At 39.1% G+C, this 20386-nt stretch overlaps 1 protein-coding gene across 1 annotated transcript in view; it reads right to left on the reverse strand.

Annotated features, from left to right (window-relative positions):
- KAT6A (lysine acetyltransferase 6A) overlaps positions 1 to 20386 on the reverse strand; it is a 97207-nt gene that overhangs the window by 38167 nt on the left and 38654 nt on the right. The window contains exons 3-7 of the mRNA XM_074353613.1: positions 9481 to 9589; positions 5565 to 5680; positions 4918 to 4999; positions 2531 to 2666; positions 899 to 1215 (exon numbers count right to left, since the gene is read on the reverse strand). Of these exons, the coding sequence (XP_074209714.1) occupies positions 899 to 1215; positions 2531 to 2666; positions 4918 to 4999; positions 5565 to 5680; positions 9481 to 9589 (760 nt within the window). The remainder of the gene's footprint in view (positions 1 to 898; positions 1216 to 2530; positions 2667 to 4917; positions 5000 to 5564; positions 5681 to 9480; positions 9590 to 20386) is intronic.

Genomic DNA, 20386 nt, shown 5'->3' on the forward strand with positions numbered 1-20386 from the left:
AAGGATGAGGATTTTCTCTCCTGCACTGGACCAATCAATTACAGAAGTAGGAATGAGGAAGCAGTGGATTCAGTCACCAATGGGACATTCAGGGGAAGGAAATCAAAGTTAAGACATTCTCTTGCAGCAAATGAGACATTGTATTCTGACCCTTGTGACCCAAGAGCCCATCTCGCTCTTCTGCTCTGCCCGGAGCCCTTTCTGCTTCCTTCACACAGTTAGGCTCCTAAACTCACCAGCAATGGGAGTAGCTGTGATTATCTGGACGGCCACTCAAAATTTTCTCCTGTAAGTCTTCTCCACACATGTGTTTTACTCTGAAAACCAGGGAACTTAGCCTGATACATAAGCAAATGGTCTGAAGCTGTGGTTCTCTCTTTCTTTCTCTCTTTTTAAGTGTAATCCCTGTAAAATTACAACTGTATTTGCCAAGATTTGAAGTAGAAACATTAATGACCTTATCACATTTGCATATAACTTGGCCTCTGACTTATGCTCAGATCAACAGCATCTTATCTACCCATACTCCTTCCAATTTCCTTCCAGGGATAAATGAGCATCATGATGTGCATCACATGATTCATTTTATAACTTATGAAATGTAAATTCATCTCTGATTTACCAAACTTCTGTAAGCAGATTCTTTGTGGTTCTACCCAAAAAGCACCTTCTTTTGTCTAAAAGCTCCTACTTGTCTATTTTTCCAACGTCGTCGCTGGCTCTAAATTCTTGCCATCATTAACACCTGAGTGCCACCTAAATACATGTCTTTAACGGGTTCTTATATTCCATAACCAATTTTTAACACTCAAATATAAATCTATTCCAGATAACTAGCGCCATTCCAAATAATACACTCTGGGAACACTCCGTGTTTCGGAGGGGACAAACGTTTTACCTGCGGGCCAATCCGAAGTGCTTGATTTCCTGCTGCCCTTCTTCCTGATTCTATATTGCTCCGAGTAGTCCACCACTTCCCCTCGGGGCTTCCGCCCATCAGGGGAAGGGGTAAAGAATTTGGTAAGGCCATCAATGAGCCCTTTGGTTTTCTTGTTGAACTTCAAGGGGACACTGCCATCTCTGCAGAAGTCCAAGCCATCTATCCGCTCTAGATATCCCTCTTCGGATGACGATGCTGACTGGCTGGACAGAGTGATTTTACGTTTCCGACCCCTTCCAGGGCCTGTTCGAACTTTGCTGAAGGGACTTTTTGAGCTAAAGAATCAAACAGGGAAAAGGGAAACTATTAAAAAGAAGTCTTTATAAGGTTTCTATTTCATATACAACACATGGTAAATAGCCTACAACTGTATTTTAAAAATCTATGTTGTTAAGAATAATGCATAAACTGTAAATATTGTATGACTGAGAAGTAATATTATTAGAAACATTTCCAGGAAGCCTGGAAAACAATCCTAGGCCAGGAGTCAGAAGGCATATCTGAGTCGTAATCCTGCCACTTACTAGCTATACAGCTTGGACAAGTCCTAGTCTCCTTACACAACAGTGTCTTCATCTGCAAAATGGGAGCTGCACCAGAGAACAGCGAAGACCCTTCCGGGTATGAAGTCCTATGATCTCTGCACCAACTCAGAGTTATACTTTTACCCCTAAATGTAAGGATGGGCTACTCTCTTTAAGTCAGGAATCAAAAGATCATTTTATGGGAAAACTAAAGCTTGATTTAAGATTTAAAATATGAACTACAATACTGGTTCTGTGTATTTCAAGCTGCTAATGTTCATTCATTTTAGTTAAATCACCTTCAAGAGAGTCTTAAGTGTAGAAGAGGTGGGGAAAATTTGTGAGAATAAAGAGAGGTTTACAGGTCTACAGAATTTTACATATTATCAAAGGTAAATTACTACAAAGATACTCCAAAAAAGAGAGACAGAATTAGCTGCTGAATCTTGCCCCACCTACTCCAGACATAGCCCAGTTTTTAGTCCACAAGAGATAATTATAGTCTTCATTTCTGCTAATAGATGAAAAACTCACATTATTCTACATCAGGACATAGAAATGGGAATTAGCTATGACCTCAATAGAAGCTGTTCAGTGATTTGTACACCTAACAGAAATAAACTATTGAGACTACATCAAAAGAGAAATCTGTAAAATGCTAGAGTAACCATTTTTTCTTGCTTGCTTTTTAGGTAGGAGAAGCAATATAAGGCAATGGTTAAGAGCCAGACTACTGGTGTTTTAACCTCAGTTCAACACTTACTATGAACTATGCAAGTTAACTGCTCTAAGCTGTCGTCTCCTCCTTTGAGAAATGAGAGCAACAACAACGGGACCCAGTTCACGGGGCTGCTGGGAGAAGCGAGTGCTTAACATGTGTAAAGCACATACAACAGTGAGTGCCTTGGCACTTTATTAAGGGCTTAGTAAGAGTTAGCCGTGATTATTACATACAAGTGCCAGCTGTAGTAACTGAATTTTCTTCCATAGAGCAAACAAACGGGTCCTGCACTACAGCGAAGACGCTATACCCCTCCCCCCTCACCTTGCCACAAGTACAACTTACACCGTGTTTTGTTTCTTTAACCTGTTTTTGGGGCGTCCTATTGGGTTAGCATAGCGCCGTTTTATCTGCGCCGCCTTCTTCTGTAGAAGTTTCCGTCCTTTTTTCCTAGGTCGACATATTTGACATATCCACATGCCTACAAAGAAAGAAAATTCCACACAAAAGCATGATGAACATAAACACGCTGAAAGAGCTCAGATACTCTGAGCCAGGAGTTTTAACCTCCTTCAGGTCAAGAACTATCATTTGAAAATCTGATAAAAGCCCCTTAAAAAAATTAACACAGAAACATAAACACACCAAATTCTATAAATACCCTGAAGGCCACACATGGCTGAAGTCCACTGGCCCTCACCTTATGCCCAGCACCCACATCCTGGCTCTGATTACCCCTCTGCAAGAAAAGAAGCCAGGTTCCCACCAAAGAATGGCTGATCCCAGCACGGGGACTGGGAAGATACAGGGTAACCTGGAACACCCCATCATGCCAGAAAATAAAGAAGGGCTCAAAAGATGATGAAGGCATGTCCAAGGACATTGGAGTCAACTTGAAGGAGCTTCCAATAGCCAAACCTGGGTCAAGCCAAGCAAAAAAAGAATCATCCCAGCAATGGGTTATAACCCACAGAATAAAATAAATACAGCCAAGCCCGTAACGATATAAATGATTGATCAAATAAATAAATGGGAGAAAGGGATCACTCTGTCTTAGAGCAGAATTCCAATTAGTATATGTAGAAGAAATGACAGAAACAGAAAAATCACCATTATGCAAACAAACAGCACAGTAAAAACTGGTGCAAACAAGAATTAATGACGGATGCTAAAGCTAGTGGGCAAAGCAGGAAGAGAGTAACTTTCAGGTGTCTGTCAAGTTTCTCCACTGTATCAAGTGACCCAAGTTAACATCACTAGTAATAAGATGTACAGTATAGTACACCCCTGCTGCAAGACTCTGAGAAGGGCACACCTTGTCAAACTTCACAGCCTCAGCCTAATTGTGATAAAGCAAGACACCAACCCAAACTGAAGGATCTTCTACAAAATACTTGACCAGTATTCTTCAAAAGTTTCAAGGTCAGGAGAGACAAAGTCTGAGGAATTAACACAGACTGGAAGAGAGTAAGGAAATATGATAATTAAACATAATATGAGATCCTGGATTGGATTCTGGACCAGAAATTCAAATAAGGTCTGTAGATGAGTTAATCGTATCATAGCAACGTTAGATTCCTGGTTTCAGTAAGTGTAAGATGTTAACATTAGGGGAACTTGAATAAAGAGCACAATGAGAACTCTTACTATTTTTACCACTCTTCTATAAGTCTGAAATTATTTCAAAACAAAATGTTTCCTGCTTTAAACTGCCATAAAACTTCTTTTATGTGCATTAAGTACAAATGAATGATATCGTAAGAAAATCTTTATTATCTTGAAGGATTCTCAGAAGGCCTTTTGCCCAGATTTCGAGTAAATGGGAGAGGTAGGAAAGAAGGGTATTTATTCTTCCAACACATCTGAATGTAAGACTATTCAAAAGGTAACAGTCAATAGAGTGGCACAGAGGGACTCATGTAAAATCCTACAGTGGAGAAACGTGGCTAGAACCACAGCTGAGTCCCCTTCCATCAACAGGGACATTTTCTTCTAACCGATATTGACATTATCTAGTTTCTCCGTAACTATTTTACTTAAGAAACCTATAAGTCACAAAATCAGAGTTCAAAATGGAATTTATGATAAGACAAAGCAGGGAAGACTCCCTGATTTTTTTTTTTAAAGAAACTACAAGCATATGATAAGATGGAAGTCTACACAACAGGAAATTATATCCAACTAAACAGCTTTCAAAGAACATGAGTCAAAAGACTAGAATAACATTATTAATCTGTACTCTTCTGATCTCAGCACTTATTTGTTTGCAAATTATCTTATAAAAATTTTTTAAAGATTTTTGAATAAACCAGAGATTCTAATAGCTTTAGGCCTCTCAAAAGTGATGAGCAGTGATAGAATCATCATGACCTAATACAATTTCACTTCTCCCTTTTAAGAGACAGATATTTCAAAATGTCACGTAAAGCAAGTATTTTGTAGTCTAGCTACAGGACCGGCAAATATTTACAAACGAACCCCTTCACCCTCCCTGGATGCTTAAATATTGAAGACTGAGGAAAATAATAATAAACCCACAGCACATAAGAATGTTAAGAAAGACTGTCCCCGCCTTTAAGGTGACAGCTCTCTTTCCACTTACACAACCCCAAATAGAAAGATAAAAAAACAAAACAAAACGAATCATCCTTTCATTTTAACAAAGTAGATTAAAAACAGCTTTCACTAACTGGCCCCTTGATATTGCCAGCCTGACTGCAGAAAGCATGTACCTTTTGGCATCCGGGTGAGTGGCGGATCACAACATTCCATGTGAAAGCCTCGGTCACAGGAATCACAAAAGAGCATGTTATCCTAGAGGAGAGAAAGACAGTTCCGCGTAACCTTGTGAAACAAAAACACGCCAGGATCGTGGCTTCGTCAAACCACCTCGTAAAGGAGATGACTTCTCATGATGATAGAAGTTTCCTTAATTTGTATCAGATGGGTAAATGGACAGTGTGAGCTAGCAGAAAATTATGTTCCATCCATCTTTACAAAGAACTACAGTTTATCTAGCAGCCAGATAGAAGCTAACTTTAGTCTGTTTTAATAAAAAAGAAAAAAGGATGACTGTAGTTAATATACTAACTGATCACTCGTAAATGAATATTCCATATCACTCAAACTTCACAAGTATTTCTTCAAAGTAGCTGGTCTCTCTGCAAACACATAATTAAGGTACTTTAGAAACTACCTAGAGATCACCCAAGTGCCCGTGAGCAAGCATCCTAAACTAATGATGTGTAACTCGAAGCTACTGTTCTAAATTCTGCTAGACAACGTGACTGAAAAATAACCAACCATACTTAGAGGACAGTGCCAGATGTACATGCCACTTCCAAACGCAACATTCACACCGGAAGGCAAAGGCACTCACTGCATTTTTGCCCTGATCGCGACAGGAGCTGCACGTCTTACACTCGATGCACTGCCACCGTAAGGCCTTCACTCTAACCGTGAGTTCAGGGGAAAACTTTAAACAGGATGGATGACCTATTAAGAGAGGGAAATTCACAAGTGAAACAATCAAGAATCGCTTTGTAACTGTAGTGAGGACTGATGTAGAAAAAGGCAATTATCTTAAATCAAAACATCACGGAAAACAAGATGCTCTCGGAAACTTGCTGTGCGTGTGCCATTATGACTTGGTCCAATTCAGTTTTACTAGTGCTAAACAGAATGTGGTACATCCCCAACTTAATTATTAAAAGCTCAGCAACTCCGAACTTTTATTGAACCTGCACTAATTGAAGCACTAAGCTGTGTGCCCATGCTCATTGGTACAGGAATACATATTAGGCCTGGGCCATTTCTATACACATTTCAAATACACAAAAACTGCTTACAACTGTAACATCCTAGGATATGGAGCTATAAATATTTTTCAGGAAAAGGATTTTGCATTTTACCTTATACCCTTCTGTGCTCTCATTTTTCAAACAATAACGTGTTACTTTTATAACTAAAAATATATCTAAAAATCCCATCATTTCAAGTGAGCTGCGTGCTCATGATTTAAGGCACTCAAGCTAAAACTAAAACGCAAGCAATACTGCTATTATGATCAGAATTAATAGGAACAGAAAAAGATGTTTCCTCTCCCAGGAGTTAGTATCAGTTTGATTCTCAAAAATTCAGTGTCGCCAATTTGCCCTTAACTCTGAAAAGATCTGTCCCTTTCCTCTAAAGGTTGGTTATGTTCACTTGTCTTTGGTGAGAGAGAGGGTTGGCTAAATTATCTTCTCTCCTCTCTTTTCTATTCCTAAATAATTTTCCCTTTTAGGAGATGGTAAGAAGTTCACCACAGACACGTTACTGACATTAAAGGAAAAAGGAAGAGGAAGGTGTAAAAATCTCATCCATCACCTCATCCTCTAAACAGCCACTTCCACGTCTACTACTTTTCCTTTTCACACTAGCTAAAAGCCCTTGAGTGGTTTTAATTATAGGGTATACACAGTTCTGTTTTGCTTTTCTTCATTATTTTATTCAAGCAAACCTTATATTTACATTCCTTAAACTGATTATACCCCACTGAGTTGACATACCATGACCTACCTGACCACTGCCCTCTGTAGACATTTACTGCTCGTAGAGTTACTAGAACACTACAGTAAGTTATTTCATGCTTAAAGATTCTTTCCTTTTAATTCCTTAGAACAAATGCTTGAAAGTGCAGTTGGTAAATGAAATGAAATAAACATTTTTATAGCTTGAGAGGCAGGCATGCCTTGCTAAAACATGCTCCAAACCCTATGGTATAATATCCAGTGCCACCAGCAAAGCATAAATACTGCGCTGCAATTCGGTCAGTTCTAGCTTTGGGCTCTCTCATCTTTCAAGTTTTGTAAAAGCTATAAAGTGACACTTCACTGCTGCTGTGATATGCATTCCTGTTGTTACTTGGGTAAAACACCATTTTATGCGCTCAACTATCAACTTTTTCTCATACAAACTGCCTGTTCATAGACTCTGCCCCTTGGACTTTATGCTGAGAAGTGTAAACATGCTCTTTTTACTTTATAGCTTTCAGCCCTTTGCCACATTTAATGCAATTGTTTTCCTCAAACAATTCTTGCTTTTTAAAATTTGGGGCTTTTTAGTTCTCAGTCTGGAAAATATCAAACTTCATACACTTGGCTACAACCATACTTTCCTCCCTGGTTCTGGTGAGAGCCAAGCTCTAAGCAGTCCTCCAGTGGTTCCTGCCTCCTGGCAAGAACACCACGTCACACTCTTGTGTGACCCTCCCACACTGAACAAGGCTGATCTATGTGACTAGCAGGATACTGCTGAAATGCCAGTGACTCCTCAGGTGAGTATAAAAGATACTGCAGATTCCACCCCACTCCTTCTCTTGGACACTTGCTTGGGGGAATCCAGCTGTCCCATGGGGACACTCACGCAGCCCTACAAAAAGGTACGCAGGGCAAAGAGTCGAGGCTTCCTATCAACAGGTGAGTCATCATGGAAGCCTTCAGACATGACAAGAACAGGACCTGAAATCCTGACTGCAGCCTCATGAAAGACCCTAGGTCAAAACCACCCTGGTAAGCCACTCCTAAATTCCTGACCCACAGAAATGACAAGAAATTTAAAATGTCTGCTGTTGCTTTTAGCTGCTAAGTTTTGTAGTCATTAACTTCTATGGCAACAGATAACTAATAGTTATTTATTCTACGAGTTCTTTATAGTTTTTTTTTTTTCTTTTTTGGTGGTGGTGGTTGCAGGGGGGTATCAGGCTTATTTATACATTTTGTTTATGGAGGGACTGGGGATGGAACCCAGGACCTTGTGCATGCTAAGCACGCGCTCTACCACGGAGCTACCCCCTCCTCTATTCTTTAAAAGTTCCCTCTACAGTAACAGTTTTCAAAGTATGCTCTTTCCTCTTACAGAAACTCGGACCACCTCAAACACAACGCATCCCGGAAGCGGAGGGCTGTAACACAACCGTTCTCCTGCCCCCGTTTCATTCCAACTACCTAGAGCAGATTCATTTTTACCTGTTTTATACAGTTGGGTTCTCGTAAGATTTCTTAAGGGTTCCATTACTAAAATAGTTTGGAAATCACTACATTGTATGACTTGCCATTTTATTTTTGTCTAATCTTCTACGATTTCATTGTTTTATTTACATGTGAAATCCATTCAGAACTCATTTTGGTTTGTGGTATTATGCTGGATATGGTCACTTAGCATTCAAGATCCCCTCCCACCTCCTAATGCCTTCTATACACAAAAACAGAAAAGCTAAGAACTGTACTTCCTAGACTCCCCTGCAGTTAGGCTCCAGACATGAACTCTATCAACTGGATATATCTGAGTGATTACTGTAAGGTAGAAGTGAAGCCAAGACCATTTTGCTTCCTGGTGCTGACTGTTTTCTAATGATAAAGGTATGAAAAGGCCAGGATCTACTTGTCACCTTCACGGCTTTCCAGAGGCAGTTGTGATGATGGCCAGACGCAGCACTTCAGTGCCTAGCCCAGAACTCCATGGTTCCACATAACCTCCCGCTTCCAGCTCCTGTCCCAGGAATCAGTCCTCAGAGCCCTGCCCACAGCTTGCCTCTTCAGCCCTTCCAACAATCTCACCAAAACCTGATTCTAGTATTACTCCTTTTCTCTCTAAGTATATAGTATGTTTTCTGCTTTCTGGACTAAATCCTGATTGGTACTGGTGTAAAACACTGAACACTAAGCCAATGAGCAAAGATACTGCAAAGCCTTTTAAGTTCTTAAAATGTAGTCCAAGAATATCTCTGGAACTGACAAATTAGAAGGCTCTTTGCAGAATCTTTTTTAGAGCCCAGAATTTCACACAGCTCACGAAATTGCAGTGTCAACACTTCACTTCCCAATGTGACATATGTAAGTTTCTATCAAGGAAAACAAATCTGTTATCATCCTGGTTCTATTCATGAAGCCTTGAGGCATAAATCAGGAAAGATAAGTAGTGATTATTAAAGAAACCAGCAATAACTTCACACTGATTGCTGTGATTTGCACAGATGTTTGAGAGTGAAATATAAAGACCAACAGAAAAAAAAAAAGTCTACGGAAAGCTTTTTATTGAAAGAAAAACACAAAAAACGAAGGCCTGATTTAAGGTAACTGAATAAAACATTTCAGCCACACACTTAAACCCCTCCCTCATCTAGAGGCTCATCTCGGTCACCCAAAACAGAGGCAAATTAAAATCTTACTTTCTCAAGGATCAAGGACACGAACTCAGACAAGCATACTCCTTCCTGACAGCAGCGGTCGGAAGGGACACAGAGGGTCACATACCACTGTTGCCACAGTCCGCACAGGAGATGAGTTCCTCCGGCTTCTTTTCTCGGTTTTGTTCTTTTGTACCAAGACAGAAACTACAGATGGGGATTGGTTCAGCAACCGGCTATAAAGAAAAACACAATTCACTCAGGTACTGGTACTTTTGTTTGTTCAGTATTAATATAAAGACATTAAAATTACAGTCTTAAATTCCTTTGAGAGTTACATATAACTTTAAGACAACTGTATCACTGCCCTAAATTTCCAACTAAGTAGGTGAGTTTTTATGAAGCCTGCTCTGGCTGGGACCTTAGAAATGGTCCTTGTTGTGACAACTTTGGTTCCCAAAAAATCACACCCCAATTATGTTGGTCACTTAGAAACTGAATGACACAGTATGGATTAAACAAAGCAAATCCACCACCTACGACTGAAAAACTCAACTGAATTAAGTACAAGAAATCACAGCATCAACCCTTCAAAGGTGTGTGACATAGGAGAGAAGTGGCAAGATGTACAATATATAATAAGCACAATGAAGGGCCAGAGGCATGGGGTGCTATAAGAGACAAACGGTAAGAGCTCTGTACAGACGGAAACGATAAATTCCAATTGTGGTTTGGAGGAGAAGGGTTAACGAAGAAGACAATCTGTATCACGTGCCAGTACTTAACACATATGGGTTATGGGATCTTAAGAAGCTTGTCCAAGGACAACAGATAGTACTGTTAAGAGCAGGTATAAACGTAGGTCTCCGTGTTCCTCTACAGCACTGCGCCCTCATCCTCGAAGGATGCAGAGAAAGGCAGTGCAGGTAGCATAAACAAGATGAACTTGGGTTTGCAGTCCGCTAAGGGGTAAAGGATATGGTTTCTGCAATAAGCAGGGGTGAGGGTGGGCGGGGAGGGGGACTAGACCAGGGCCTTAAGATTGCCAATGAATGTCTTGTAAAGAAGCTGGACTTTATCCTGCAGTAAAGAACAGAGAGTTATGAACCAAGAGATGATCGACTGTATTTGGGAAAAATAATTCCAGCAGGAATAACAAAAACAAACTGGGAAAAACCTAAAGATAGGTAAACATTTCAACAGTGACTGCAACCGTCTGGTGAAGACAAGGTAAGAACTTGAACCTAAGCGAAGGGAATGGAAGAGAAAAAACAGCTACAGACTTAGAAACCAACTACTTGTGCAACTGACAGAAAGGGAAATGAATTAAACATGACTGATTAACCGAAAAGATGGTGAAACCATCAACTGTGAAAGGTAAGTCATTTTACAGGAGAAAATTAGGAGTCTGACTTCAGATGTGTTTAGCTAGAGGCACTCTCGGTCAAGCCTCAACTATTTATGCTAAGTACTGTGCAGGACAGAGATGCAAAGCCCTCAAGACGCCTTCATTCTACAGAGGAGAACAGATGAAATGTCTGTAGGTACCATGACAGACAGAAGCATTACAATGGGAAACAAAGGAGAAGTGATCAAGCAGGGGAAGGTGGTATCAGGGAAAGGCTTGAACTGGAGTTATTTGACAGGCACGCCCACCTGATGGAGATGTTCAAAGAAAATATAGAATCATATGGAATCAGGTTTGGGAGGAGGAAGGTATGGGTTTAGTTTGAGACTTACTGAGCTTAAAATGGCTAAGCATAGCAATGCCCATGGACATGATACAGGGATCTGGAGTTCAAGAGAAAGGTTGATCTGGAAATAAAAATCTAAAAGTCACAGACAGTTAGCCCTCCATATCCGTGGATTCCACATCCTTGGATTCAACCAACCTTGGATCCAAATCAGTTGGTTGAATCTGGCAGATACTTCAGAACCCACAGATACCAAGGGCTGACTGTACGTACCAAACGGCATTAAGGCCATCAGAGTGATGAGTTCTCCCATGGAGACCAGGTGGAAAGAGAGCTAAGGTCAGAAAACCAATATCCAAGTGACTGGCAGAGGGAAAAGCCTGAAAAGGAAATAGGTTAATCAGAAAGTTGGGATGGTCCATCAATACAGAAAATGTCCAACACAAGCAAACTAACAGTGCTGCTCAGCCAAGAGGTTAAATGAGAGATGAACAGCTGGAAACTGTCTTAACAACTGTGGCTGTGGTAAAGACAACCACATCCTTTCTTTAAAAGAGAATATGAAAAACAACCAGGGAGTAAAGTCAGGAAAGACTTCATCTAGGAGAAGAAACTTGGACGTAAACTCTAAAGAAGGTGTAGAAAGAAAGCAGAAGCACGCTCATGAGGTTTGAGCTTTATGCTGTAACCTCTAAGTACCAGTGGAAGGCTTTAAGCAGAAGAATAATATGGCCAAGATTTATGTTTGAGAGAAGTCACTCCATAAGCAGTTGAAAATGGATCGGAAGAGCTACAGTCTGTAACCCAGGCCTGCACTAAGGCACTGACAAAAGGAATGGAGACGAGAGGTAAGAGAGATTTAAGAGAAAACTGGCCAGAACTGATGGCTAATTGATTTGGGGTAGGGAACACAGTAAGGAAGATGGAAGCCCAGAAAGACACCATTCAAGAAGTGAAGAGGCAAGCCACGGAACAGACGATACTAACACACATTTTACTAACAAATGGTTCATATCCAGTATATACGAAGAGCTCTTACGTGTCAATAAAGAAAAAACAGATAACTCAATAGAAAAAGATGCAAAAGACTTCAACACATACTTCACAACAGAAAATACATGTATTAAATATGTAAGTGGCCAATAAACATAGGAAAAGATGCTCAATCTCATTAGCCATCAAGGAATCAGATCTTCAGGAATGACTAAAATTAGGAAGACTGGCAATATTAAGTGTCACTTAAAAAGTAGAACAAGAGTCAGTCTCTCACACTGCTGCCAGGAATACAAATCAACAAAACTACTCTGAAAACCACTAAAATTAAACACAGGGACACCAAATGACCCAGCACTTCCACTCTCGGCTATATACCCAAATGAAGCACATACACACAATACACAATAAAGCACACACAAAAGTGCTCAGAGAAGAATTATTCCTAATAACAAAATTTACTCAAACCAAAACTACCTAAATAACTGGCAATGAATGACTGCACAAATAAAGTGTGCTACAGCCATACAGAAGACTGACCAGTAATGAGAATAAACAGTGACAGTCAGCAACAATGGTGAGTATCACAAACAATACTGAATGAAAGAACAGACCCAGAAGAATACATACTGTATCATTTTATTTATATAAAGTTCAAAACAGTTCTAAACTGTTCTAAGTCAGAATAGTGGTTACTTTTAGGGAGAAAGGAAGAGGTGATGAGTTGGAAAGGGACTTTGGAGGTACAAGAAATACTATTTTTCTTGACTTGGATGGTGGTTTCATGGATGTTAAATAAGAATTAACTAAGGAGAATGCTTAAAATGCACTTTAAGTGCAGTTTTCTGCATGCATGTTTTAATTAGAAAGTTAAATTTAAAGAAATGAACATCTATGGGGTATGGTACTTTTGGAACATTCTGAAAGAGACCAGCGGTGACTTAGACATTGGGGTTTGAACTCAGAAGAGAGAACAGGTTAGAGATGTAAAAGACATGCGTGTACAGGTGGTAAGTGACAATGCCCAGTGAGAAGGTGGAGCGAGGCGGGGTGGGGAGAAGGGGCAGCAGGTAAGGGAGAGGGGTGGAGAACGTGATGAAGTCTGAATGGAGGAGTGGCAACATCTAGATGCATCAGAGGAAAAGCAGACCACAAAGGACCAAGAGAGAACAGAACCGAGAGAAGGGATGATACAAGAATTTCAAGAAGCAGAGAGCAATCAACAATCAATGTTGGGAAGACAAAATAACTACTGGATTTCACAACTGAGAAATAGCTGGCGACCTTACTAAGAGAAAGCCCTCTACAATTAAAAAAACAACAAAAGACAAAAAACAAAAAACAGTGAGAAAGACTAACACTAAATTGGGTTCACTGTAAGATTTGAACCTGAAATGTACTGGGGTTGTGATATTCATAACATTTTCCAAGTAAAACTCTACCAGCTGTTTTCAATTATCCTGTATCACAAAGATAAAATACGAACTGATAATCCATGAATAAAATCTTTTAAAAATCTGTGTAGATAGACACAGTATGCCTCACTTATAATTACTGTTCTCAGAACTGTCCAAACCTAGTCCTTATGTATGACCATTCTCACATCTATATAAAGTAAACCAGCTTCTACAGCTAATAAAACAAGAAAAACGTTTGTAGCAAATGACTTTACACACCATTTAACACAGCAGCCAGAGTGAACCAGTTAAAAGGTAAATCAGAGCATGTCACTTGGTGCCCCAAACCCTCTATCCAGCCCAACGGCTTCCATTTCAGGTTAACTCCAAGTGAACCAGTAAAGGCCTGTGGGACCTGCGCCCTGACACATATACCCATGATGACCTCTGACCTCCTCTCCTAAAGCTCCCTGCCTCGTGTGCGATGCCAGCTTCCTCGCTCGCTCTTTCTTCACAAGTCAGACGTTCCAGACACGGGGCCTTTGCTTGCTTTCTTTCCATCGGGAATGCTCTTACCCAGACCCTTCAGATCTCTATACAAAAGTCACCTCCTGGGGAAGGCTTTCTTTGACCACGCCGTCTAACAATTCAGAACAACTCACCAGTCGCAGTAATTCACATCTTTCCTTCCTTGCTTAATTTTTTTCTCCTTAACTCTTTCCACTAATTAATATATTGTCTGTGTATGTGTATCTTATTATCTGTCACCCACAGATATAAACTCCATGAAGGTTCTAATTTGTTTGTTCAGAACTGTATCACTAGTACTAAGAACAGTGCCTAACATACAAAATGCATTTAATAAGTGTTATTCAATACATTAATTAAGTTGCCTTGAAAAGCTAGAAATAAAAATAAAAATAGAATCTTAGCAAAAACAAAGAGTTGGTTACAAATTGGATAAAGCTGTGCACAGCTCAATGATTATCTTAGTAATATAAAAATGCTCTACTGTTTCCAAGTAATCTCACCAAGTAATTTTATGGCCTCAGTAACTAAGATTTCTGCCATAGCTACCCAATGCCATTCAATATTCCAAAAGTAGGCGGAGATTTGTGGCAGGAGGCACTTAGATTCTACCTGGTGTCATGGGTTGCCCTAGGCTGCCTTAAACACCACTTTTGAGATCTCCACAATAACCACTAGATGGCAGCATTGAGGCAAATACACAGATGCACCCACAAGAAGGCAGAGGGTTAAGTTAGCATGTTGACTTGAGCTTTTGGAACTAAATTTGAAAAGACAAGAACGGCAAAAATTTGGTCCAATGACCACTACTACATGAGGTTTATACCATGAAAGAAAATAAATTTTAGACACAAGCATTTAGAGTATCTTAAACATAATGACATTTTCTACATATTGATATATCTGAGATGTTCTCATACCCAATTTTTATTTTTTCCAAACTTGTCTTTAATTTTTTAAAGCCATTATATACTTACCATTGTCTCCATTTTCTAATATCTTCCGAGGGTATCAAATCCACTTTTATATTGTCTCTATTTTTAAATACTGACATAAAAGGATAATCAAGAATCTGCTTTGTTGTATGTAATTATTTCTAATTTTTCAAGGCTGAACTGAATGATAAATTCTAGAATTTGTGACCACTAGAATTTTCAAGAGAAAAAAAGTACTTTTAATCGTAGACTTTTGATTTTAGAAACCTCTAAGAGATCAGGGCTATCAGGTAATAGAGATCTGTGACTTCTGAAGAGCTACAAATTCTCTCAAGTTTTACGACCACCGGAAATGATCGAGACAAGTTAGCAGAGCCAATATTAACAGAGTATGAAAGAAAAAAATAAGAGTATGAAAGTACATAATTCATGTCAGATTCCCCAAATACTCAAACATGCACTAAACAATAAATGATGGTCATATCATTCTTCCTTATACTTAAATATAAAATACCTATAAAGCACTATGAAGACATTATTAAAAATAAGTGAATATACGTTCAACTATAACTACTGCAACTCACTTTTTTAAAAAAAATCAAGTGGTAAACAACAAAATGACAAATACTGTGTGATTCTACTTATATGGGGTACCTAGAGCAGTTAAATTCACACAGACGGAGAATAGAACAGAGGTTACCAGAAGCTAGGGGGAAGGGCAGAACGGGGAGTTTAATGAGTACAGACTTTGAGATGATGAAAAATTTCTGGAAATGGATAGTGGTGATGGCTTCAAAACACAGTGAATGTGGGGGGAGGGTACAGCTCAGTGGTAGTGTGTGCTTTTAGCATGCATGAGGTCCTGGGTTCAATAAATAAACCTAATTACCTCCCCCCTCCCAAAAGAACAAACAAAAAAGTAAAGAAATAAAACAAAAAATAAAATAGTTGGACAAAAAATCATTTTTTAACACACTGTGAATGGACTTAATGCCACTGAACTGTACACTAAAAAATGTTTAAAATGGTAAATTTTGTGTTATGTAAATTTTACCACAATACAAAAATGAACCAAAAAACTAAATGGTGTGGATTTTTCATATTCTCACAAGTCAGATGGTTCCAGTAATAGGTCAAAATTAATGAAGTTGAGAAGCAAATACTATAATCTGTCTTCATCTTGAAAACCTGTATTTTTTAACTTCCTATGGAACCCCTTATGTTAGACTTAGAAATATAGTTTTAACTCTCCCCAACATGAAAACGTTTTTAATTAATAACAAATTCTGGCTACTGAATTTAAGCATTAGCCATTTTATTCTCACTGTACCTACACCAAAGCTGGTTACCTTTTAATCCAATTATATAAAAACAGCTCACCCTTAGGCCTTAATAATTTTCTTGTAAGACAAGTCTAAGAAATAAAATCTATCAATCAAGCACCACTCACTCTCAAAGGAAAATCTCTTTCTGACCACGTGTGTCTGATCCAGCCCGGCTATGAACCACATAAGCTCCTTTCAAATCTGCCCACCAAACTTCTCTTCCTTACTTTTGACTTTTCCTCAAACTCCAGGTTTCACATACCCCTCTGACTTCTTCCAGTGGTTCTAAGGTATTCATCCTGTCTCTTCTTCTCTCACAATTACAATTAAGTAGAGTAAGTTTAACAGCAAATTAACTTTCTTCAATGGGTATTTATTTCACACAACTTGAAATGCAAGTAATTTCCAGCTGAGATGTCATTTATTGGTTGATAATATCTACTGTTGAAGTACTATTATGCATAATAAAGCTAAAAGAATGGTTCTATTATATATATTAAGTACCCAAAGAATAAAGAGGAGGTAAACCTTAGCTTAGATCTAAAAAGAGGAAAACTGGACTATTTATTCCTAGGTGTGTCAGAGTGAAGGAAACCAAAATGTCACTCACTGACTGAGTTCAAGGAAAACAAACACTGCTAGGTTTTCAAAATACTATCCAAAGTGTAAGAAGTCTGGTAAATATTACTGTTTGGTAAGCACTGTAATATAAAAGATTGAGAAGATCAAAAGGAAGCAGTACTCACATTTTCAAAGCACATTTATAAATGTCATTAAGTACAAAAGAAAATACGCACAAAGTAATTAGAAACCAATTAAATTGGTTTCACTTTTCACATTAACCACCTACACCAATAGCAAAAGCAAGCCTTTTGAAAGAAATTTTGCACAATCTGTTATTTCCAATATTAGAAGAGAAACAAACCGGCACATAAGAGTTCATTCACTTCAGGAAACTAGCACGTTGCCAGAAGGTGCTTACACTCCGTTGAGAAAACTGAGCATTCTGAAGTACATTGTTCTCTTGCAGTCAGGCAAGCCCTTCTCTGTTTTACCCAGTTCTTCATTCCTTCCCCACCAACGACCTTGGATGAACTCATTCTCCTCCCAAGTCCTTTCCAACAGTTTAGAATTCAATTTTTCTTCATCTTTTTCCAGAAAGACTGCTCAAGGTAAGCAGAAATCACCAGAGACCTCTTAACTCACCTCTTAAATGCCTTGCACACATCATGTACTAAACAAGCATTTACTGAAATTAAAACACAACAAAATCATGCTTAGCTCCAAATAGGTTTATCAGTTACCTACTCAAAGCCTTTCCCCCAAGAGTCAATCATCTTCAGGGGACATGACCTTGGGCAGGATCTGATCTTAAACTCTTCAGCACTCATATACTATCAAGCACTCTATGGCTGCTTATGAAACATTTTTTAGGATAATCTTGTCCTCAAAAGTATACAGTTGTAAAAGATATGTAATAATAAAATGAATGGCCTTCAAGAGTCCATTTTCTACTATTCATAGTTTACAACTAGGTAACCTTGTATAATTTTAATCAGTTCCAACATAACCCACTAGCCATTACAAAGCTTTAATAGAGGTATTAAATTGAATTTACTTTTATTATGATGAGTTCATCCAATGACTTCGACAATTAGATATAACAAGATTATTGGTGAAAGAAAATAAGCTAATGATATAATTAGATTGGTAATGATCAACTTCAATTTACACTTTTATTATGTATATGGATTCCTGTATATTTAGATGAGACAGCAATTATCTGTCAAGACATTATAACAATTTTCTATTTCTTAATCGGAGGTGACGTCAAAAATGATAATATGCATATTTGCCAGATTTAAATTCTGTGCTAGGAAATTGTTAAGAGTTTTTTCCTTTTAAGCTTTTCTGCACACACACATTTACCACTTTAAAAAAAAGCCTTTAGTGGTACTTGAGCATAAGAGCATTAGCAAAAGAGTATCTTCCATGCTAAAAACATATAGAAGTGATGGTTCAGAAGGAGCAAGATTTCCGACAAGACCTTCATGCTCATTGTATTTTTAAGAGACTGAATTTGCAGGCATAATAAATGGCCAAACTAAGGTCTAAAATAAGTAACACTTAAACAAATTGGCAAATAGTATCATTTCCCTCAAGTCCTATCAAAAATAATACCTGACACATACCTGATAAAATATGCAGTGTTCTGCTACTATCAGAATCATGGTCTTTGGAACTGGAAGGGATCTTCAATAAAAAATGTTATATACTCATTTTATCAAAGACAGAAATCATTACCAAAGGCTGTACTAGTCGACTAGTAAAATGGTTAAAATTATTCAAATTCAGGTAGATACTGTGACTCCAAGCCCAATAACTACAGCATTAACTCCAGTCAACAGCTTTAACTCAGTCACTCAAGTGAACAACCTAGAGATAAAATAATTTTTTTAAAGAAAGACTTTACAGGTGGGAAATGTTGAGTTCCATTACTGACAAATACCGACACTATTCACTAATAATACAGTGTGGCAGGATTTAAACTTACATACTTAAAACTAAAACTGACCAGAGGTTCTCTCCTGTCGTCTTCAGAGGAGCATTACTCACAGCATTAAGAAATCAATCTGTTACCCCTTTTTCCCACTCTTAGAGAATGATTAAGAAGGGGGAAAGAAAAACAAAAATGCAGAAGCCCCAGCAGGTTCCTAAATGTAACTAAAAGGGTAATGAGATCTTTTGTTCTAGCACAGCACGTTAGTGTCTTTGTTTAAAAAAAAAAAAAAAAAGGAAGGCAAACTGCTCTGCCTAGGAAACTGAGAGCGGGATTGACAGAGGGTCAAGAAACGTGGAAGCAGGTTGGAATGCAGAGAAAGAGGTGGCCGCTAACAAATTTCCAGAGGCAGGCTGGCCAAAGGACTTTGAAGAACTGTATAATACTCAGTTCTAAGACTGTTTCTACGCTACAATAAAAATATTCAAACTTGCACCCCACATGGAAAATAGAAGTGGGCAATTTTTCAGTAATTAAAAAAAAAAAAAAAAAGGTGAAGGAGCTTAGGTTTGGCTCCTCGCAGAGCAGAGCGGAGGGCAGAGTCCGCCCAGGACGCCGAGGCAAGAGTGGGACGGAGCCCCGGAGCGTGGTCGGAAGCCTGGCCCTGAGTGTCGGGCTGACCCTTCCCCGCAGGAAGGAGAAGCCGGCCAGGAGACAGGCCGCAGTGGTCGGCGGCATCTCCGTGGCAGGGGGAAGCGCCTGTCTACCTACAAGGCAACCTGGACTTCTAGGACTTCCACAAATAAGCAAAATACTCATTACACCTTTATCAGCTTCCTCGTTTTTAGTTTTAATAGAAAACTTTATTGTTTATCCTAATTAAAAAGTCATCATATTCTCATCTAAAATATTAGAAAAGAGAGAAAAGACAGTAAAATTCTCCCTACTTTTCCTCATCCTCCCCTCAGAATCTAACATTTACTTAATAAATCTAAATCCACATCATCTCCCTAATGACCATATAACATTTCAGTCTATTTTTTAAGATAATTTAACCAATTTCATACTGGTAAACATTTAATATTTCTAATAGTTTATTATATGCAATACTGTAATCAAACTCCTTGTACATATGTCTTTGCTCACTCTGGGGATTATCTCCTTAGGATATACTTCTTAAACTGGAATTTCTGGGTCAAAAGGGTGCACGTTCCTAAGATTTTGATGCATACTGCCCACTGAATTTTAGAGAGGCTGTCCGCCCACCAGCACTGTCTGTGCCAGCTGTGAAGCTGTTGTGTCTCAATTCCAAACTCAGCCCTACTCCGCTTTGTGATGCCGGGCTCAGAACGCACACTCCATTTCTCCCCTGTTGGCTGCCTTCCCACTACTCTCCACCAGTGCGGCGCTAGAGGGAGGCCAGAAGGTAAAGACAAAGGACTAGGCTTGCTCCTTTCAGCCTGTGTCCCAGGCCCCACCAGGGCCATCACAGCACTGGTCCTTTCCCAGAGGCAACCGTCGTCTGCAGTCTTCAGCTTCTTCCAGCTCTCCAGAATCAGCCTCGTCAGGCTCCCTCAGAAGTACCGGCAGCAGTAGGGCAATGTATCCTTCAATCTCTTGGGAGGTCTGCACCCGCAATGCTGTGGGGCCTCTCTCCAAGC

Source organism: Camelus bactrianus, chromosome 26 (assembly GCF_048773025.1).
Source record: "Camelus bactrianus isolate YW-2024 breed Bactrian camel chromosome 26, ASM4877302v1, whole genome shotgun sequence".
NCBI classification, from domain to species: Eukaryota; Metazoa; Chordata; class Mammalia; order Artiodactyla; family Camelidae; genus Camelus; species Camelus bactrianus.